Source organism: Vombatus ursinus, unplaced genomic scaffold (genome assembly GCF_900497805.2).
Source record: "Vombatus ursinus unplaced genomic scaffold, bare-nosed wombat genome assembly UNPS02014945.1, whole genome shotgun sequence".
Taxonomy (NCBI): domain Eukaryota; kingdom Metazoa; phylum Chordata; class Mammalia; order Diprotodontia; family Vombatidae; genus Vombatus; species Vombatus ursinus.
Window position 1 is genome coordinate 20,890,372 of NW_020954723.1, and position 21,653 is coordinate 20,912,024.

General features: G+C 41.9%; 1 protein-coding gene across 1 annotated transcript in view; it reads left to right on the forward strand.

The window, feature by feature from the left end:
- The window catches only part of POMT2 (protein O-mannosyltransferase 2), a 40,330-nt gene extending 21,817 nt beyond the window's left edge, over positions 1 to 18,513 (forward strand). The window contains exons 10-21 of the mRNA XM_027844915.1: positions 3,692 to 3,758; positions 5,655 to 5,724; positions 7,071 to 7,149; positions 8,336 to 8,487; positions 8,958 to 9,049; positions 10,399 to 10,475; positions 12,829 to 12,900; positions 13,225 to 13,284; positions 13,374 to 13,479; positions 14,224 to 14,364; positions 14,657 to 14,771; positions 15,134 to 18,513. Coding sequence (XP_027700716.1) covers positions 3,692 to 3,758; positions 5,655 to 5,724; positions 7,071 to 7,149; positions 8,336 to 8,487; positions 8,958 to 9,049; positions 10,399 to 10,475; positions 12,829 to 12,900; positions 13,225 to 13,284; positions 13,374 to 13,479; positions 14,224 to 14,364; positions 14,657 to 14,771; positions 15,134 to 15,239 — 1,137 coding nt within the window. The 3' untranslated portion in view covers positions 15,240 to 18,513. The remainder of the gene's footprint in view (positions 1 to 3,691; positions 3,759 to 5,654; positions 5,725 to 7,070; positions 7,150 to 8,335; positions 8,488 to 8,957; positions 9,050 to 10,398; positions 10,476 to 12,828; positions 12,901 to 13,224; positions 13,285 to 13,373; positions 13,480 to 14,223; positions 14,365 to 14,656; positions 14,772 to 15,133) is intronic.
- The last annotated feature ends 3,140 nt before the right edge of the window (positions 18,514 to 21,653 follow it).

Here is a 21,653-nt window from a genome sequence, read left to right on the forward strand (position 1 = left end):
GGTGGTATGATAAGGGGCGAGGGGTTTCCTCTCCACAGCCACAACAAGCTCCACCACACCAGCACTCCTTCTTGCCCCAGGACCCCTTCTCAGAACTGTGACCCAGATCCAAGCACGGGCAGAGCAAGAGATTCCTGCCTCAGGACTGGCAAAAGGATCCCTGCAATCCCCCTCTGATCAGCCACTCGATGCCCCCTCAGTCTGTGGGCCGGAAGCTCAGGAGGCAGCCGCTGCCCCAGAGGCCGCGCTTTGGACTTGCGACTGAGACCTGGCTCCTTCTCTCACTGAAGTCACAGACTTTTCCCACTGACCTTCTGAATTGTTTTTGGCATTCATGAGTTGAGAAGTCTGGAAACTGCCACAGCTGTCCACGATTCAGTCCTCTGAGGCCTACTCCAGGTTTTCTGTGGCCTGCACACCCACGCCGCACTGTGCTCCTCTCCCCGCCCGGCACGATATACCTTTGCAATCAAGGTTGTCTTGAGCTGGAAATTTGTTTCACTCTGTCTTTTTGTGGCTTCTGCTGCTTTAGAATTTGTTAAGAGCCATTTTTTTACAGGTATTTGGAGGAGTTTGGGGGAGAGCTCAAGCAAGTCACTGCTTTCACTCTGCCTCTTGGTTCCGCCCCCTGTAATCTCTTTCTTAGTCCAGTCCCCTTACCATCTCTGGGATGAGAACTCCTAAAGCTGCTACTGCTGCTGCTGTCATAGAGACCTTCACCTCAGTGTCATAAACCTCTCCTGCTGATCTCATAAGTTGTCTTAGGCTGGAAAAATATCTTACCTCGACTTTTTTTAAAAAATTAGTTTATTTTGATTTATCAACAATCATTTCCATAAGCTTTTGAATTTAAAATTTTTCTTTCCTTTCCCAAGACAGCATGCAATCTGATATAGGCTATACATTTACATTCCTATTAAACATATTTTCACATTAGTGATGTTGTAAGAATTAGAATCAATAGGAGGAACCACAAGAAAGAGGAAACAAAACAAAGCAGAAGGAAACAAAAAGGCAAATAACATGCTTCGATCCACATTCAAACTCCATAGTTCTTTCTTTGGATGTGGATTGCATTTTCCATTGTGAGACTTTTGGTGATGTCTTAGATCCTTGCATTGCTGAGAAGGGCGAAGTCTATCAGTGTTAGTCATCGCACAACGTGGCTGTTACTGTGTACAGCATTCTCCTGATTCTGCTCACTTCACTCAACATCAGTCCATACAAGTCTTTCCAGGTTTTTCTTTACCTCTACTTTTTGTTGGCTATGCTGCTCCAGACTTCAATTTGACACGTTATTTTTAAGTTGTGTGGAGGGGAAAGTTGGGTTAGTTAGGAAAAGTTAGCTAGATCTACTTGGCCATCTTGGCTCCACCTCTCCTCCTCCCAACCTAATTCCTTTCAAAGCAACTTTCCCTGTAGAATTTTATGCCATCTTATTCTACCTATCTTTTCCCTAAAATTCATTCTTCTGAAATGGAGGTTGGTTTATCAGTCTATGCCTGGTGGTCTCCTTATTGCTTGCGAACACTAAGATGGTATAGTCAGTGCATCTCAAAGTTTTGGTCAGGTCCTCTTTGGCAATAATTTCTTCTTTATTGGCTAGAATCACTTTTTTTTATTGTTTTGTCTGCCATTTAAAAAATTATATTCTTGGGGCAGCTAGGTAGAGTAATGGATAGAACACTGGCTCTGGAGTCAGGAAGACCTGAGTTCAAATCTGGCCTAAGACACTTACTAGCTGTGTCATCCTGGGCAAGTTACTTAACCCCAATTGTCTCAAAAAAAAAAAAAGAATTATATTCTTGTTAAGGCATGTCAAGAAATTATTAACTGGGGGCACCTAGGTGGCAGAGTGGATAGAGCACCAGCCCTGGATTCAGGAGGACCTGAGTTCAAATCTGGCCTCAGACACATAACACTTACTAGCTGTGTGATCCTGGGCAAGTCACTGCCTCACCAAAAAACAAACAACCAACCAAACAAAAAAAAAAAGAAACTATTAGTTGCTCTAAATTTAGTAGATAAAGACCCCTCTTCCCTTTCCCCTAGCACATGACTGGATAGTTAAAGTCTCCCATTATTACTATGTCATACCTCTTTGCTGATTTGTTTCTGGAACTCACCATCCATTTCCTCCACTGTCCTGGCTGGATAGTTCTGTGGTATACTTCTGCCACAGTATTGCTTCTATTTCAATTTTGTTATTCTGTGATCTTTACCATGTTTCCCAGCTATTGTTCATTGATTTCCTATAGGAGTATTCTTATGGCTATTCAATAGTCCTCCATTTTCCTTTTTTATCTATCTGTTCCTTATGAATAGGGCATGTTCTTTTATGTCTATATTTGAATCATATAAATCACATTTACTTCTTTGCATTAATGATGTTTGCTACTCATATTCTGTGCCCTTGTGTATAGACATCTTAGACCATGAACATCATTGTTTCTCTTTCTTAATACTATCTTGTGTGAATTATCTCCGATGATATTTTTATTTCTACCGTTCTTTGTAGTGTTGGTTTATTGGAGATCTATGGCTAGTTTTTTTCCTGTTCCCCCTCCCCCCCATTCCATTTTCACTTTAAAGTTGTCTTAAATACACAAGTCCCCAACAATCAAATTAATATATAAAACAAGGAATAACACACTGCATAAACATTCAACAGTAACCAAAATAAAGCTAAAAAAATTAAAATACAACACACCAAAATGATTCTGCTCTGTTATCTTCCCAGTCTTCTGAAGTTCCACTATCTTTAAAAAAAATACATAGTAATAATCACTGCTCTGGTTCTGCTGATTTCAATGCCTCATGTAGCCCTTTTAATATTTTCACATTGGCACACACACATACTTAACGTTTTATTGATTTTACACTAGTCACTTTTGTCCTACCCAGCGTAACAGAAGAACATGGCAGAAAAACTAAGAGAAGCAGTGACCCAGTTGGATGGAGTGTGCAGGCTTCCCTTACAGTAGTCTGCTACCTCCCTACTGGAAGGAGGAAAATGCATACCATCATCTGTCTTCTGGAACCAACATAGATTAGGCAAATATATTTTTTCTAGTTCTTATTTGATGTGCTGCATCACTGGCCAAAAGTCATCATTCCTGTATGTTAAGTCCTTTTCCAGAAGTCCAAATCCCATTCTCTGATGCCATCATCTTAACTAGCTATCTCTTATACCCATTTTTCTCTTCTAAAACTTTTTCAGTCAGTAGCAATAATGAAGAAACCACCTGTATACCTCTAAGGAATTCACTTTGTTGTCCTGGACTTTATTATCCCTAGAGAAGATTTTAGATTCTTTTTGGTGATATCCTTTGAGCCCAGGTGAAACATCAGAAGTGTGGGTATTAGTGGCCAGGTTTGGCAAATATGTTGGGTATGGTATTACTTATAAGTAATCATGATTTCTTCCCCAAGAAGTTTAAAATCCAAATAAGACAAGCACAGAGATGCAGGAGTATGAGGAGACAAAACAGACCCAAGAGAAAAGGCTTACAAAGCCAGAAGAAGTGAAGGGGCATCTTATTCATGTGTACTGCTTCTTTTCTTGAGATGAGACAACCTCAGGCCTGGAGGCTGAGGATGTGATATGATTTTAGAAACTCTTAATGTGCTGGCTTGTGGCTGGATGAGATGATTCAACAGGGATGGCATGGGCTTTTTTTTTTCCTCCTAGGTAACTGCCTATCAGCACAAGGACTATAACAACTTATGGATTGTGAAGAAACACGATGCCAACACAGGTAAGCAGAAAGTGAGGGAAGTGGCAGGGGGACTGATACTTATCTGAGTCATTAGGTAACGAGTCCTTAACTTAACTTCCCTCTGGTCCCTCAAAGGGTGGGCATATCTATGTGGAGAAATTCAGAACAGCCATGGTTTGAATCTACATAAGTATTTTTTAAAAATAAAATTGGAGAATAAGGGCAAAGTATAGATAAACATATTAGGATATGTTTAACATTTAAGAATATGTTTTAAGGCCATGCCTTGCCTTTGTTCTCCAGTTTTGTTACTGGATACTTAGCCACAAACCTGAGGGTGGCACCAGTGTGGAACGGATAGAAGCTGCCTTCATTTTTTCTGTGGAGTCCACTAAAACTTGCACATCCCAGCGTGCAGTGCACCCCAAAGTGTCATAGCAAGATGGCCATCATTCTCAATTGGAATATGCCTATCAGTTACAATTCTGAGGGCCTGACAACCATGTATTATGGTAGCATTTGGCTGGGCCTGTAACTTAGGGCCTCATTCTGGCTTCCCTCTTTGTGCTATTGTTCCCTGGTGTGAGCCAAGATGATGGGCTCCTACTCAGAGGCTGAATTATACAGGACTCAGGTGTTTCTAACAAATCTCGAATCCAAATCTTCTTATCTTTGGGCAGACAGATTGCTACCTGTAGGTTGTGCCTTCTGTTGTAGTGATGGAGAGGACAGAGGGCTCCTCCTGTTCACCTTCCCTATATTTCTGCTGGTTGTCTAGCTCTACTGTCTGTTTTGATTTTTCAGATTAAGGTGACCTGGGTCAGCCTACTACTGGATAAGCTAATCAGTTCTTTGCAGGCAACACTGCTGCTGTTCATTTTAATCCATTTGTTTGTTTTTTTCCCCGTCCCTTTTCATCATGGCTTCTAGCCCAAATGTGACTTGTAAAATTATTCTGACTGATTCTCTACTATACAATAACAAATTATGAATCCATTGCATAGGAATTTTGTCAATTCCTTTCCCAAGAGGAAAGTTGCATGACTGGGTTTAGTTGAGTCTTTTGTTAATGTATTTTGAACTAATGGGATAATATGAATGACATTGAAGATGGGCAGATCTCAAAGTTTTGTTTGTAGGATGAGGTAAAGGGAAAATACAAACTGAGCCCCTCAAAATTTACTTTGACATGATTAATTGGATAATATCAGTGATCCATTGTGCAGGCTCAACTACAAGGTTCAAACTCTGGCATTTCAGCTAGAAAATAGGAGTGTTATGGACCTACTCAGATGTAGCATTGGAGAGAGCCTAGGATGTCTTTGTGTTCTTCCTGACTTGCTGGCATAAATTGATAAAATTGAACTTTCTCTCTCAAGATAAACTATTGAACCGTGTGATATTTTACTTATAATGATTCTTTTGATTTGTAGAAAGATCATATAGGTATGACCATCTCTGGGATTGGACTTTCTGACTAATTCTCTAGAGGTTTGTGTGTGTGTGTTATATGACTATTTTTAGTCAATAGATTTATTTCTTAGTCTGACCTTGGTCTATTTCCAAAGCATTAGTATTTCCAGAATATTACTAGCTGGTCATTTCTTGGTAAAGAAACTTTTAAAGGCCCATTCTGCATTGCTGTGACCACTTTAAATTCCTTTTCTACGTTGTCACCTATCTAGGTCCTAACTGGTCCTGGTTTCGAGGTTATAACAAAAGTTGGCTTTTGTTCTCATCTTTTTGGGCTCACTCCTAGGAAATGGGATGCCAGAGATCACATAGCCACTGGTAAAATTTTCAGGGTCTGATATTTGGCTTTGGGCAGAAGAGCTGAACTCTTAGTTATATGCTTGGAGTTGATTTTTAAAAGGGATGATGGTCGTCTTTATTCCTAATTCATGGTGTGAGGCAATGTTTGTTTCTACTTGGCAGATCCTCTAGACCCTTCTTTCCCAGTAGAGTTTGTGAGACATGGAGACATCATTCGACTGGAACACAAAGAGTAAGGATGTTCAGGATTAAAAGGGTGCATGAGGATCAGGGAGGCGGGTTTGATTGTTTTTCTTGGTTAGCTAGACTTAAACAGAAGACACATTTGTATAAATACCTGGTAAATGGGAGAAGTAGGAGATAAGACCTCATGGAATAAGCACTCAGGTCTTTTTTTTAACTAGATTGGATTTGGGGTAGGGGAAAGAACAGGGAGCTGCCTTGTTTAGAGCATAAAGTTAATATATTTTTTAGGATCAGATAAAGCTACCAACATTTTCTGTCTCACATATGTTTCTTTGGAAACAGGCCCTGGCTAATCCTGGTGATGGGGCAGGGGTTGGGGGTTGAGGGGAAGGGCTCTAATGGGAAAGGGATTCATGCTTGTGTCCGTGTATGTATTTGGAATAAGGTTTTGCTTTTTGAGGCAATGGAAGAGTTTCATCTTGTGGTCAGCTAAGATAACTTATCTTAGAGAACCATTTAATAATGTACCTCATTCGTGGAGCCAATAGCACCTCTAACGTGGCTCCATACTCTTTGTCTGAATATATTCAAAAAGAATGTGCAAAATGACTTCTCAGTGTAGCTGTCCCCCCAGTGTTGGGGATCCTAGCTATCCATCTATGCCTGCCCGTGTCCTCACAAGTTCCCCGTAGAAATAAGAATAGTAATGGGCATAGAGTACTGTGAGAGCTGCAAAGTTACATCCATTCTCTCACTTGAGTCTCACAACAACCCTAGGTGGTACCTGAAGACAGGTATTGTTTTCCCCATTTTACAAATGAGGAAACAGACTCTCAGAGAGGTGAAATGACTTCTTGTTGGTTGCACAGCTAATTGCCGGAGGCTGGATCTGAAGCGACGTCTCTCCTGGTTCCAAGCCCATGACTCTTTCTACCATACTATATGGTTTCTTTAATACTAGTTACCTTCTGTCTCAGGCTGTCAAAAAGAATTTGGGCTCTTTTCTTGTTCTCTGGATATTATTTGAGTAATACCCTGGATTTAATACTAGATTCTCATCTCTCCTTTCCCAGTGACCCTTTCTGTGTTGCCATTTCTTCAGACCCACTTGGTACAATGGGGTCCCTGTAGGGGAATTGCATTTCTTTGTCCTAGCATCACAGAATGTTAGAGGTGGGAGGATATTAGAGATCATCTAATCCAGACCTTTCTCTTTAGAGTTGAGGAATCTGTGATCCAGAGGGTGAAGCTTAAGGTTGTGCAGCTTAGTGTGACGAGGTCTGGGTCAGAGCCATAGTATTTTGACTTCCATTCTGGTGGTTTCCTACTACATCCTATTTATTGCCTGTCACCCTTTAGATGATGCAAACACTCCTTTCCTTTGAATTCTAGGACTTCTCGAAACCTACACAGTCATCAGCACGAGGCCCCAATGACCCGGAAACATTATCAGGTCACTGGCTATGGCATAGTAAGTAAATGGCCAAAGTGATGCACAGGTTGTAAAAAGTAGTGGGGACTGGCTCCTTGCCATGTTGGCAGAACATGTCATCCTCAGAATCTCAGAGTGTCCCTAAGGCTTTGGGGGCCGAGTTAAGACTCATTTAACATTTGGGAGATTTTTTGGCTTTGCTTACTGTGGGAAAGGCAGTTTATAAAATCCTATCTGTCCCCATCCCAACCCTATCATAATATTTATATGTTCCATTTAGTACTGATGTTTAATAAATGTCAAAAGATATTAATTGGAGTCCATAGACCATTATGTATCAAATTTGACCCAGAAGTCAAGGGCCTAAAGGGAAGGAAGGCCTTCATATTTCCTATCTATAAGTACATATGTAGCTGAATGTAAGCACATGTGTTGATAATCCTTTTGGTATCTCCCAGTACACATTGACTGATTTTTATGATCTCCTTTAAAGTGAAGGGCCATCCAAATCTTTTGGGATTACCTTCAGTAAATTGAAGGTAAGTGTGACTAATAGTTACTGCCAAGGCTTCAGAGATATCAAAAGTGTACTGGGTTCCTTATGCTTGACCAAGTGTCCTTCTGAATCCTTGTTTTCTATTACCAACGAAAAAACTACTAGATCTTAAAATATTTGAAGTCACTAATGAATAAGAATTGTGTATCCTCTTAATCTTTTGGGTTTCCCTGAGCAGGATTAGGCAGAAATCTTAATTCCTAAATAGCAATATACAGGCCAGGCCTTTTTTTTTTCTGTACCCTTCCTGGCTCAGAGCATTGAGCAGCCAGATGGCTAAGGTAATGGGTTTAAATGGCCCAAATCAGTTCCTGCTAGCTCAGGGTATAGCATCGAGGTTGGTGGCTTGAGGGCAATATCATGTGTCTAGAGTCTAGACCATAGTTCTGTGAAGTGAGGAAATTAGATTCCTAGGTTCAAAGGACTAAATGATCTTGCTTGGTTGTAATACTGTGTGCTGGGCTTCATCAGTCATTCAGTGGATGAAACTATGCTCCTTCCCCCCCTCCTACTCCAACTTTGAAAGGACTAATGGCAATTTACTTCACCTTTTGTTTTAATAGCATAGTAATGATTGAGAGGTATCTATTTTCATCATCCTTTTCTGATGTTCATTTCTTTAAAGTCCTTTAGTTTCATATGTGTTTTTTTTCTTGCTTCATATGACAGAATGGGACAGGGGATTCAAATGATTTCTGGCGGATTGAGGTGATGAATAGGAAATCTGAGAATCGGATCAAAGTCCTGAGGAGTCAAATCCGACTCATCCATCTGGCCACGGGCTGTGTCCTGGGTTCCTCAGGGAAGACACTGCCTAAATGGTGAGTCACTGGGGTCTTGAGTTTTCTTATCTAATCCTTCTTTTATTTCTTTACCCCCTTTTTGTGGGAAGCACTTTTACTTGTTGTTTGCATTCAGTCCAATGCTCAATTCTGTTGTTTTATTCAATGATGGATGAAAGTGAAAAGCTGATATCAGATAGGTAAAGAGTGCAAAGCTCATTGGCCCGATGTTGCTGTCTCAATAAGTAGTGTGGCCTGGCAGACCTTAAAGGTCTTGGATCTTTTGACTTGGCATTATATCCTCTACATATGTTATTCTGTCTCTGAAATAATAATGTGGCAATTGCAGGGTAGTTATAGGATATAATTTTGTGAGGTTAGGAGGATCATCTCCAGATTAAAGAAGGGGGGATCATACAGGACAGTAGATAGCTGCAGAAGGGCTTTTCAATTTTTCAATTGCGGTGGGTCTCAGTGTTCTGGGAAACATTTCTGACCACCTCTCACAGGGGCTGGGAACAGCTGGAAGTGACCTGTACTCCATACCTGAAGGAGACCCCTAATTCTGTCTGGAATGTGGAGGACCATATCAATCCCAAATGTGAGTGAAAGCCCTCCATGGGCTGACTGTGACATGCTTTTTCCCCCTTTCCTGGAAGAAAAAGAAAAGACAAGCAACCACAAACCTTGTTTGGGTCCTACTTTTTATTCCAAGTACTATCCTATTGCTCTTTTTCCTTTCCCAGTTCAACTTTTTAGACACAGAACATACCGAAGACCCCTTTTCTTTCCCACTTACACCTTCTTAGTTTGATTTCCATCAGTTTGGTTTCCATCTCCATTATGACATTAAAATATTCTCTTTATTCCGTTGGCATAAATATTTTATGCTCATACGTACCCTTGTCTTGATTTTCCACTTGTATTCTTGTTTGTCTTTTTTAAAAGTTTACATTTTGGTTACTACATTGCTTTCATTTCTAAATGCTTTCTCTTCCTTTCTTTTACCCAGCAAGCCATCCCTTGCAGTAAGTAATAATAAAGAGGGGAAAAATTCAGTTCAGCAAATCTACCCACACATCAACTACGTATGACAGTATATGCAGTGTTCCATACCCATAGCCCCCCACTTCTGCAAAGAATGGAGAGAAGTGCATTACCTTATAAATCTTATAGGATCCTTGGTTTTAATCTTGAAGAAATCTTAGAGGTCATTGCGTCCATCTCACTCATTTTACAAATGAGGAAACATGCCCAGAGGGGTTAAGTCATTTGCCCAGGGTCACTTAGCCAGTGAGTGACTGAGGCAAGACTTGAACCCAGGTCTTCCTTACTCCAAATCTGGCACCCTAATCATCGTGCCATATTGACTTTTCTTTGGGACCAAGCCTGGTCACTGAAGTTAAACGTTTAGTTTCTTTTTTTTTTTTTTCTGTTCTTTCCATTTGTTTATCTTTTTAACTAGGTTGTAAACTTTTTGAGGTCAGGGACCTCATCCCAGTGAATAGCATCCATTTTCTTTGCGTTTCCCACAGAGCCTAGTAGAGTGCTTTGTATAAAGTAAGTGTTTATTAAATGCTGAATGAATTAATGAAGGAAAATAAAGTCTTTTGCCTAATTTCAGGTTGAGAAATGTTCAAGGACCTTACTAACTGTGTGACCCTGGGCAAGTCATTTAACCACTGATTGCCTCACCAAAAAAAGGCAAAAAAAGAAATAAAAAAGAAACGTTCAAGGAATGAGACTAGACATTTGATAGTGTTCTTTAGTTCTTAGGCCTTTAGAATTCTCATCTCTGTTTTCTACCATTAACCTTAGCCCCAAGTAATACCTCAGGAAGGCTATAACCAGACCTTCTTGATAGAAGTATGTTTGCAATGAACAGTCTGAATGTGCAAAGGGAAATGAGCTTAAGGTGTTTTTTGTCTGCCCTGTGCTGTCTTTGTTCAGTGCCAAACATAAGCTTGGACGTCCTGAAGCCCAGTTTTGCGGAGATCCTACTGGAGTCCCACATGGTTATGATCCGGGTAAGGAGGCCCACTTCTCATCTAGTTGGCATCCCATGTGGCCTGTCCCAGCATCTGGGGAGTAAATAAACTTAGGCTCCTTGTCAGGGAGGGTGGTAGAGAAACTCGCTTCCCCTATAAGGAAAATTTTTAAAGAATCCTTCTTTGAGCCTTGGAAGCACCATGATGTTATAGAAAGAGCACTGGACTTGTTCAGAAGCCTTAAGTTTTATTCTTGCTTCTGCCACTTACCGTGTGACCACTGAAGCTCTGTGAGCCTGTATTCTCATCTACAAAATGGGGCTAATGATACCTCCTCTGCCTACATCAGAGCATTGTTCAGATAAAGCAAATTAATGTTTGTGCAAAGTACCTTGCAACTTGTGCTGTATAAGTGTGTAAGGCAGTATTATTATTATTATTTGTAGGACCCTTTCTAGCATCCTGTCATAGATATGGGATTGCTACTAAACTCATTGATTTGGGGAGTGGGTGGGGAGAGTTGTCTTTCTTGGAGAACCATTTGCCTGATGGATTTTCCTGGAAAAGACTTTGCAATCAATTCTCAATCTCAATAAACATTGTAGATTGAATTGGCTCATGTTTTAAAAACAGCCTAATGCTGTCATAGATCTATGTTGGGCAATGGCCAAGATGACCTTGTGAGATCCCCGGGTCACTTCTAGTTAGAATCCCTGCTTGTAGCTGTCCTTGTGACAGGACTCTGTAACCCAGCCTGGCTTGAGGTATGTTTCATTCAGTGTATAATTTCATATCTTTGAAGAATTTTAAGAGTAAGTCTACAAAGCTAATTTCTTTCTCCTTCTGTCAGTGTCCAAGAGGTAGAGACAAGGAAGAAAAGAGATTTTTTTTTCCAGCTGAAATTTGCAATGATGTAGGGTGAAGGAAGTGGAAAGATTCCAAAGGGGATGATGATCTATACAACAGGAACCACAGAAAAGGCTCTCCTACCCACAGTAGTAAAGTTGAGTAGAAGTTCTACCGCTAAGCTAGTGGGGCCAGACTTAGCTCATGAGGTCCAGTATAGAGCTAGTTCATACTGGGCTTTAAGCATGAAGAAGCAACTTACAAATATATATAGCTGTAATAGGTATAGAGATTTTCTCTTCTTATCACGTGGATGAAATTCATTAAAGTAATCTTCTGAAGTAAATTTCTAACAGGAGGTAGAATGAAGTATATATGCCTGAAAAGCCATTAATGCTGAATATCTGGGACTGATCCAGCTCTGACAGAAATCTACAAGTTTGAGCCTGGACTAGACTGATGTGAAGGTATCAGCTTCTGCCATCAGTGGCTCCAGGGGGCCCATACTGGATCATTCTTCTTCGGGCACTTAACAGCAAATCTGAGGGGCTGGGGAGTGTTGTTAAATTTCATAATTTGGCAACCATTCTGGACCCAGGAAGAACAACCTAACCTCCCTAGGCTCCTGGGGGATAATAAAAAAAATGGGTCCTGGGACAAACCCATCTCATCCTCCCTGGTTTGGACTGATCTAAACCAGGTACCTGAGGGTGAGTTGGAGCCCCAATATATACTGAGTGATGTAGCTGATTTCATTTCAGTCTACTTCTTGTTGGTCAATAGTAGTGTACTTTTCTAGAACCTTGATGACAAGCTACTGTGCGTAAATCTTGATTACTTGCCCTCCTACTGGAGGAAAAGTCTCAGGAATAGTTTAAGCAAAAATGCCTCAGTTTATCTTGGAAATTCAAGGTGAACTTAATATTGATGAATTTAGCTAAGTGAAACGCTATCCTGGTTGCTTGCTATAGATGCCTATGGTACATTCTAGCAAAAGTCCAATTTCTCCTTACAAAGATGTGGCTATTAAACATTCTTGGCCTCTGAATTGAAGGACTTTGGGTCTTCCAGACTATACAACCTCTTCAGAGGATAGGGATGCCAAGAACAAAGTAAATATCACCTTGTTCTGTGTTTGAAATTGATTGACGCTGGCCTCCTAGGAAAACTAAGAAGTGATTTCTCCTTTACACCATTGACTCCCTCATCTTAATGCTCTTAGCATAGAATTCCCACAGGAAAGATTAATGTGCACAAACCCATGAGAAATATGCCTTCTGCTTTTCTTGGTTCCTGTTTTCTTAGGGTACACAGAATTTGAATGGAAAGTAATTAATGGGCAACCTGTTTAGAAGTAATAAATAGAAAATTGTCACCAGGCTATCACACGGTCAGAGAGGCTCATCCTCTTCTGCATAGACAGATGAGATCAGGCTCTTAGCACTCATATGTAGCCTACACTATTCATGAGATCTTGAACTGCCATTGCCCCATCAGCCTCCCCTGTCTCCGCCCTTACCCTTTTTTTGTTGCCACCTTCTTGCAGGGGAATAGTGGTCTCAAACCCAAGGAGAACGAAGTCACTTCCAAGCCTTGGCATTGGCCCATCAACTATCAGGTAAACAGATGAAGCCATGTGAACTTTTTGGGAATTAGAGCCAAAGAGGAAACCATTAAAATCCAGGTGGGAGTGCTAATAGGTGGGGCCTGAGGTAGGGCTGAGTAGCAAGAGGTTTGGCTTCTCTTCCCCACTACTGATTTGTCATACTCCGAGAAGTGAATGTGGAATTTGGACACTCTGTGTCTTAGGATTCCCTGTCTGTAAATTCCAAAACAAGGTTTTCTGCAGGGTTTGGAGGATGATTGAGATCATGCGTGGAAAACTCAGAGAGCTCCTTTCCACTACAGTCATGCATAAACACTTTGCTTTTTACCACCACAGGGCCTGCGTTTCTCAGGAGTCAACGAGACCGACTTTCGGGTCTATTTGCTCGGAAATCCAGTAAGTGCTTTCCTGTGGTTTTTGCTCTTTGATATTTGCTTCTGTCACTTGCCTTTCTTTCATCCTGTCCTTTTCATATTTCCACATAGGTCATCTGGTGGTTGAATCTGGTAAGCATTGGCCTTTACCTTCTCCTGGGAAGCATCTCTACTGTGTCTATACAGAGGGGAATTCAGCTCACTGCAGAAGTGAAAGGTCAGGTTCTCCAAGCATTTCCTACAGTAACTTGGCAGAAGGCTAAGTGCCTATTTACTAAAACCAGGATTTCCCTGGCAGGTACATCTTCTGCCTTCTCCACAATCTCCATATGCCCTTGACTCCATCCCTCTGGTGGATTGGAAAGGAGTTGCTGTGGCAGCTTGTATTTTCCAATTGTTGTGCTGCACCTGTCACTGTAGACATTCAGCTTGTGGAATAAAGCAAGGACAAGCATCCAGGCATAGGCTTCCTTTCACCTCTATAGGTTTCCTCTCTTCCCAGTTGCACTTTGGCTTCCCATCCCAGGGAGAGATGCTATCTCATTGTGTATTTCTTTGTGGCTACAAAGAATCGTCATTCAGGGAACTAGAGAGGGGGAGGGGAATGAGAGTGTTCCCAGCCTCTGGCTTTTCAGAACTGTGGATCCTTTAGGGAAAGATCTGACTGTTTCCATGTTAGAAATCTGCATGGGAATTAGAGATGAATGACTTCAGGAAAACCACCTCTTGTTTGAGACTTAACAGCTTACTGTGACAAAAGCAAAAGACAAACAAACAAACAAAAACCAGTCCCAGATATCTAAGGGCAGCAACCTCAAAGATCTCTACCAGCTCTAAAGATCTGTGGTTTCTGCCGGACTCCCTGCTCACTCATTCCTTTTTAATATGGATTGGCCTGATCCCCCAAGGCGAAAAGTAGGAACCGAACTTCCTATCTGAGTCGTGGTGCTTGTGTCCCCAGGGCTCTGCCAGGTCCTGCTGCGTGGAGGAGGTCAGGTCCTGCTGGGTTGGATGCTCCATTATTTCCCTTTCTTCATGATGGGCCGGGTGCTTTACTATCATCACTACTTTCCAGCCATGCTTTTCTCTAGCATGTTGACAGGCATGTATTTCAGAGCCTAGCAGGGCAGAGAGGACTTCTCCTGGACTGATCCAGGAGATGTCAGGGAAGGCATAGCGGTAGAAAAGTGGTGCTTGCGGGGGGTGGAATTATCATGGGGAGTGGGAAAGGAGAAGGCATTGGGAGGTGGAAGAGGTAGAGTAGGGGGACAGAAAAGGGAATTGAATTTCTTGCTTCTCTGACTTAAGCTGTGGGATATTGGCTTCAGTAGGAGAAAAGGTGAGTCTTACTTGGGCTGAATCTTGATGGTAAATGGTTTACCCTTCTTCTTTAGGGATCCTGTGGGACACAGTCCTCAGGTGCTGTGCCTGCTGTCTGTCATCTTTTCCTCTGGCTAACTGGGTGCATGTATTTGGGATCTCTCTTCTGATCCTGGGAATTGCCTATAGGTGAGTATTGGACCCTGGTGCCAGGGAATGAGAGTTGTTTTTCTCTGAGAAAAGTTCTGGTTTGATATGTTTAATTCTTGACTTTTGCTTCAGCTTCATCTTGACCCCTTCCCTGGGCTTTGTGATAATTCTCCTCCTTTATTAATTTAGCTTGTACCCAGGGAATACTATGGCCTGTGTAACACATATAGAAATATGTGGTAGTCACAAGGGAATACGGAATAAGAAAATTTAAAGACCACTAGGCATTAGGGACCTGATTGCAAATTTTGATAGGGTCTTCTTCTTGAAAAGGGTCACCTCTATAACACTGGGTTTGTTTTTCTGACTTTCATGCTCTTTTTCTGAATCTCCTTTCTTAGCTTCTACCTCTTCCATCCTCTGTCTTATGGAATGGTTGGTCCCATGGCTCAGGACCCTCAGAGTCCAATGGCAGGATTAAAGTGGTTGGAAACATGGGAGTTCTAGAGCCAAAGAATGCCAGCCCCGAAGGATCCAGGAACCAGTTTTTTAGTTCTTATGGGAAAGCAGCTATGGGAGCAGCTACTTCAGAAGATCCTGAGAAGACTCTTACACATCCAGGAGGAACCCAACTAAGGAGATGAGCCCTTGGGATAATTTCAGCCCGTACCCATATGAGTCAGAGGCTCTATTTTCAACTTTAGTAGCTTTTGCCATCAGCAGTTTTTGGTTGGGGATATTTAAGCAGTGTATTAGAACTCCTCTTACTTAGCCCCATTTGCCTGGGGTTTGTGCTATATGTGAACATGCAAAGGAAAAATAACGAGGGCAAAAGAAGAGGAGGGGTGGGTGCTTGTACGCGCATGTGTGGGTGTGTATACCTATATATATTTTCAGGGGAGCATATGTGATGTATTTGTCCTTTCACCTATGGAACACAGCCTAGGTAACTGGACAGTTGAATGTTGTAAACACTTAGGAACAAAAATAGTTCAGAGTTAATTGCCTATTCTCATTTTCTTTTCACACTGGATTTTTATTTTGTTTTGCTTTCTGCTGGGGGATAAGATGATTGTGGGTATGATCCAAAACTGGGACCTAAGCAATTCTTCAAAGGGTTGCTGACTAGGAAAGAGGCTCTGTGGTTTAACACCTCTGCCCCAACTTTGGGCACGGCCCAGACAGAAAAGATGGGAATTGTCTAAGTTGTGTTATCCTTGTTCCCACAAACCAGGTAAGAATCACCAGAAAACAAGGGCACCTAGATCACATCCTTCATCCTAGTTGCATTGCTATCAATCCTGACTGAAATTGGACTGCCATTTGGAAAGTCTTTTCAGTGGCAGCTGGGTTCTTGATTTCTTGCCTAGGACTGTGACATGAACTCAGTGGGCCCAGGGAATGAGGGGGCCTGTGCACTTGCCGTCTGCCATTTGAGCTCCTGATCTCTGGCCCTCTTAGAATATCAAGCATTACCAGATTAGTGAGAGATACTGAATCCCATCCTTGGCTGCACTCCACCCCAGGGCCCTTTTGGCTGAAGGCCACTTCCATCTGCCCGTCCTTGCCCCACTACAGAAAGTCTGGCAAATAAAAGGCAAGGGTAGAATCACAGTCTTCTCACAGTTGAGAGTATCAACCCTTAGTCTATCTCCTTCTTGTTAACTGTAGTAGACAAAGGAAGTGAGAGGGAGAATTTTATTTGAAATTTGAACCAGAGAAACACCTTGGACACACTCCAGCCAAGTATATGGAGAGTAAGTGCAGTGCTGGGTTCATTTCCCATCACCTGCTGCTTTCTCCTTGTCTTGGCATCTTCACACTATTTTTCACACAACTTTCCCTCAACCTAGATGCCTTCTTTCTGTCATTATTTCATCCAACTCTTCCTTTCCCCAAAGAGCGAAGAATACTTCTCTGCATCACGATCTGGGAGGCAGTTTCTCCCCAGAGACCTGTTACAGTTTTCTTTGTCCCTATCTTGACGATCCAAAGCAAGATATCTTGATACACTCCTCCTCTGCCTCCCCACCCCCACCCATCTTTCCTCAGTTAAAGGGAACAAAACAACCCCTGGGCTAGTACCAAACCAGACCAGTCCCCAGCACCTCTGTCTATTAGGCTTTGCTCTTTCCATGCATTACTCAATATGCCTCTCTTCAATCTTGGGCACAGTTTAATGCCTCCATGTTTAAACATGAGCCTCTGCCACACTCCATTGCCGCCTCCCCTCCTCTCCCCAGGCAACTCCACTGACTGATGGGGTCATGGGCTCTTTGGAACATCATTGGGAGGTGGTTGCCATGGAGATAGGGAATAGGTCCTAGGGACTGGCTGTACTGCCTCGGGGAGGGAGGGGGGCAAGGTTGTGGGCCATGCAGGAGCCTCTTGGTGGTTCAGACTGACTGTCATTAATGCTAATAGAGGAAATGTAGCAATGTCAAAATCGAGGCAGGTTGGCTAATTAGATCTGGTGCCTGATAACCTCTCCCTCTGAGTGGCTTCGGCTCTCCATACTTCCCCCAGCAGGAAGCGCTGCATGCGTGCCCTGAGCCTGGGTTGCTTAGTTAATTGCATTTGTCGAAGGGAAGGAGAATGGAGATGGAGAAACTCGGCATACCACCACCTCAGGAAAGTCTGATTTCTTGTGAGTCAAGTAATGGTACCCATTGTGCCTCTTATTTGGGGCAGGGAGCAGTATGTGGGGAGTCATCTAGCCCTTGGTTCATAAGAGAGCACTCACTGTCCTTAGGTAAAGGGACTGTACTATACACAATCCTGTAGTCTAGAAAAGTTTGGGGGATAGGGTCTGATTTGGTATGGAGCAGTCATTTCTGACTTGAAAATGAATTAACAGACTAGAAGTAGTCTGAGTCAGTATGCTTTGCTTCTTTTTGCTGCTCCTGGTTTTCTATGGATTTCACTGAGTTTTGAGCTGCTAATAGGACTTAGGCCTATTTGGAAGTGATAGTTGCATCTAATTTGAAAGCAGAACACCCTTCTTCTGAACCTCCCTCTCCTTTCACCTTTTCCAAGTGAGTATAATAAGGCACTGGCCCAAGATATGTTTCTCAATATTTGAGAAAGAACAGCAGGGGCATTGATAAACCCGAAGTGCCCAGATATGTTTTATATCCACACCTTTAGGATAACAGCTGTGTTCCTATGTGCCCCTTAGACACAGGGATTCTGTATTTGAGGCTTCACTCCAAGGCCCAGGCTTGAGCTCCAAGGTTCCGTTTCCTTCCTTAATTTCTCAGACAGAATGTTTTGTTCCCAGGAGTGTTTTGAGTGTGGAAGTCATAAAGTATAATTACTTGTGACCAATGTCTGTGAATGACCATGGAAAAGGCGGCTTGCCTGTCCCTTCTCTCCGATTTATTGCTGCTGAGAAAGAAACATATCTCTGCCACAAACCCTGCTTTCCAAAAGCAGATATTGTGATGTTCCCTTCTCATCTTCCTCATCATTCTCTGGATCCCTGTGAGAAGACCTACTGGTGTAACCTTGAGGACTGAAGTCTTGCTACTTGAGTTGGAGATGAAAGTGTCTGTCTCTCTGTATATGAATTCGGAACAGTGTACCTAATTTTTAAAAGAGAATAGCAACAAAAATATATTTCCCTCAAATTTGAGGGGAATGAGAAAGAGATGGCTCCCTTTCAGTCAAACTCTGAGTGTCTCCTTAGGTTTGACACCGTGCTTTGTAAAAGGGCTTCTAAGAAAGCACCAGAGGCTGATTTGGTCATTTAGTTTTGTAATAAACACTATTGTTTTGAATACTATGTTGTTCCATTGTACTTATTTCTGTCAAACTTGTTCCCTTGGCCTCAGGAAAGATTCCTGATAGAAGAATATAATGAGTATGACAGCCAGTTCCATTTTGTTGCCTGTCTCAGGCCTAAAATATGATCTCTGCCATTACCCAGGGATTTGACACCTGTCTCACTGAAGGCTCAGGATATGAATTGAGTTCATCTTAGAGGGAAGTTGGACATTGTTGAGTACTTTCTATTTTTTTTTCACTTTTCTAAGAATGAGAGAAGGAAGGAAATAAACAAGAAATAGTTTGCTATTCTCTCTAGCAACTCAACATTTCCCCCTAACGCAAGAAAGGTATAAGAAGTATAGGTAACTCTCCTGGGTCACCAGCCCAATCTCTGATTATCTACTTTATCCTGCTTCTTACCTATTCATATTCAGAAAGCCTCCCCTTAATCAAAGCAGGCAATGCTAGAGTCCTAGATAAAAGGTACCTGCACTATAGACAGAAATTTCCATGTTGATTTTGTTCATTTGAGTATTTATTCTTTTTAGCTGCCAGAAATCTCCCTCTGGCTTCCTCTTCCTAGTTGTTGCTTCTGTCTAGCAAGACCCCAGATTTGTACTGCCTTGAGCTGGGCTGGCTCATCTCAGAAAAGCTACTGATTAGGTCTCAACCTCCAGCATTGATTCTAGGATACTATTTTAACATTTACATTTTTTTCTATTACAACTTTTTGCTTGGATTTTCAGGCTTTAAGAGAAAATGAATCTTGTAAGTTGTCATTGCTGAAGTATACTCTCCCGCTCCTAAGCCAATGGTAGTATGCCAGGCTGGGGGGAGGGGGGGTGGCGAGGATTTCAGCATCTGTTGTCCTAACCCTTGATGTTCAGAGTTACAGGATACTCATGAATTCTTGTTTTGAGACATTGATGTTGCTGATTGGATACCGACTCAGTCTTTTCCCAGGAGCAGGAGTAGATGAGCAGTAATGAGAATGAGATTTACTCCTCCTCTTGGACTTAGGTGGAAAATGATCCAAAAGAGTAGTAGAGAAGGGAATTCAATAACGAAGAACTTTGACCCACCCTAGGGAACCAGCTCTAGAACAAGTCTATGAAGACTTGCAAGAGGATATTTTGAAATGAGACGAATAAAAACTGGTGAGAGCAGGGAGATGAGTAAAAGGGAGGGAAGAGTTGGATTTTCTAGAGCAGGGTCCACTAAACTACTGCCCAGGGGTCAAATGCCACTGCCTGTTTGTTTTTGTATGGCCTTCAAGTGAAGAATGGATTTTACATTCTAAAATGCAATAAAACTTTAATTTAAAATGTAATAATCATTCTTAACTCAGGCAGAATGAAAAAAAAAAGGCAGTCCAGTGGGTTATAATTTGCCAACCCCTGCATTAGAGTATTTTGTTTTGCCAGAACCTGAGGCCTTACGTAGGCCCCAAAGGAAGTGATGGACAGAAACAAAACTACCAGCTTCAACCAGGGCCCATGTAAAAGGCCTTTGGAATTGCTTTGGTATTTGTTGTTCACCAACTTTGGAATGACCCTAGAATTCTTGAGCTTCATATTCTACCAGTTGCTGATTGTCCAGGTGGTCTGTTTGGGTATTGACAACATAGGCCTTTATGTCCTGATGACCTTCCAGGTAAGCTTCTTGAACTGTTTACAAGAATTTTGCTGAAGTAGTTGCCTTCCATCTACAGCAGTGCCATTGAATTACCATTATGCTTTACTCCTGCAATGTAGGAGAAGAGAGTAGCAATGTGGTTTTGGAGATTGACCACTAGAGCACATGGTGGTATGGTCATTATTACACCTATGACAAGGGGAATAGTATATTGTCTTTCTATGTTCTTCCCACTGGAGAGCAACTTATTGGGTTGGGTTAAGGGCCCTGTCTACAAATAGATAATTTGGAAGAAACTCAGACAAATCCCAGATAATTAGACTAACAAAAGGATTAACTGATGAAGACAGAAATTTGGGAATAGAGGAATAGAAGGTTCTCCCAGTGGTGCTTCCTCATATGCCAGTGCTTCCTTCACTACGTCGCCAATTTAGGGGAAACATAGTAGGTAGAGACCAACACAAATACAGACTTGTTTTCTATTGTCTATTAGGAGAGAGGCACAGCTGGAGAGAACTGAGCCTGATCAAAGCTCACGACGCAGATTCACTCTTGTGGTAGAATCTAGAGTATAAAACACAAGTGACTTTAGAACCTATATCCTCTGTACATAATCCAGAGCAGAGAAACTCTATATTGAGGCCAGGATCTTGAAAGATAGAAGATAAAGGGCTGATTTTGATACCCAAGCTGCTGACACTGAAAAGGCCAGTGTTTGATGGGATCACAACTGGTTTTTCACATGACTATTTCTTGAATTGTGTTGGTGACACCGTCATCTCAAATGACCTAGCAAAAGACATGTTCTTCTGCATTCCTGGAGATTAGGGAGATGTCCCTAGCAGGTAAATCTTGTGGGTATTATCAGTACAAGGGAGTTCAAGTAGCCCTTCAGTACTCCAAATGGAGGAGAGATGGGACCTGGCTTTGGTTCTGTTCAAGGTCCTAAAAGTTACAGTGGCCTGAGAGTCTGAAGACCTGCATCAGTTCTAATTCTGCTGCTGACTGTGTAATTACACAGTTTAATAAACATTAAATGCTTATTGTGTGTGAGGCAGTGTGCCAGTCACTGGAGATACAAAAACACAAAAAATATACCTTGGGGAGTATACGGTTTACTAAGGATGTGGTCAGGAATGTAATATATACCTAGATAAATAAATATGAGAAAATTTGAGGAGGAAGTGAGCATGATTAATGCTGGCAGGGAGGGGAAGAGGGAAAGGCAATCAGGATCAGGAAAGATATTTTTTAGGAGGTGGTACTGGAACTGAATTGTAAGAGGCAAACAAGAGGAGAGATTACACTCTAGGTGTGGGATAGCCTATGCAAAGCCATATAGATGGAATTTTGAGTTCAAGGAAAAACTAGAATGCTGATTTAGCCGGAATGTAAAATATGAGAAGGAGTGCAATGTGGGGGGAAAAAAAGTCTGGAAAGGTAAGTGGGAATCAGATTGTGAAGGGCTTTAAATACCAGGCTGAATGGTTTGGGTATTTTTCAAAAGGCAATAGGGAA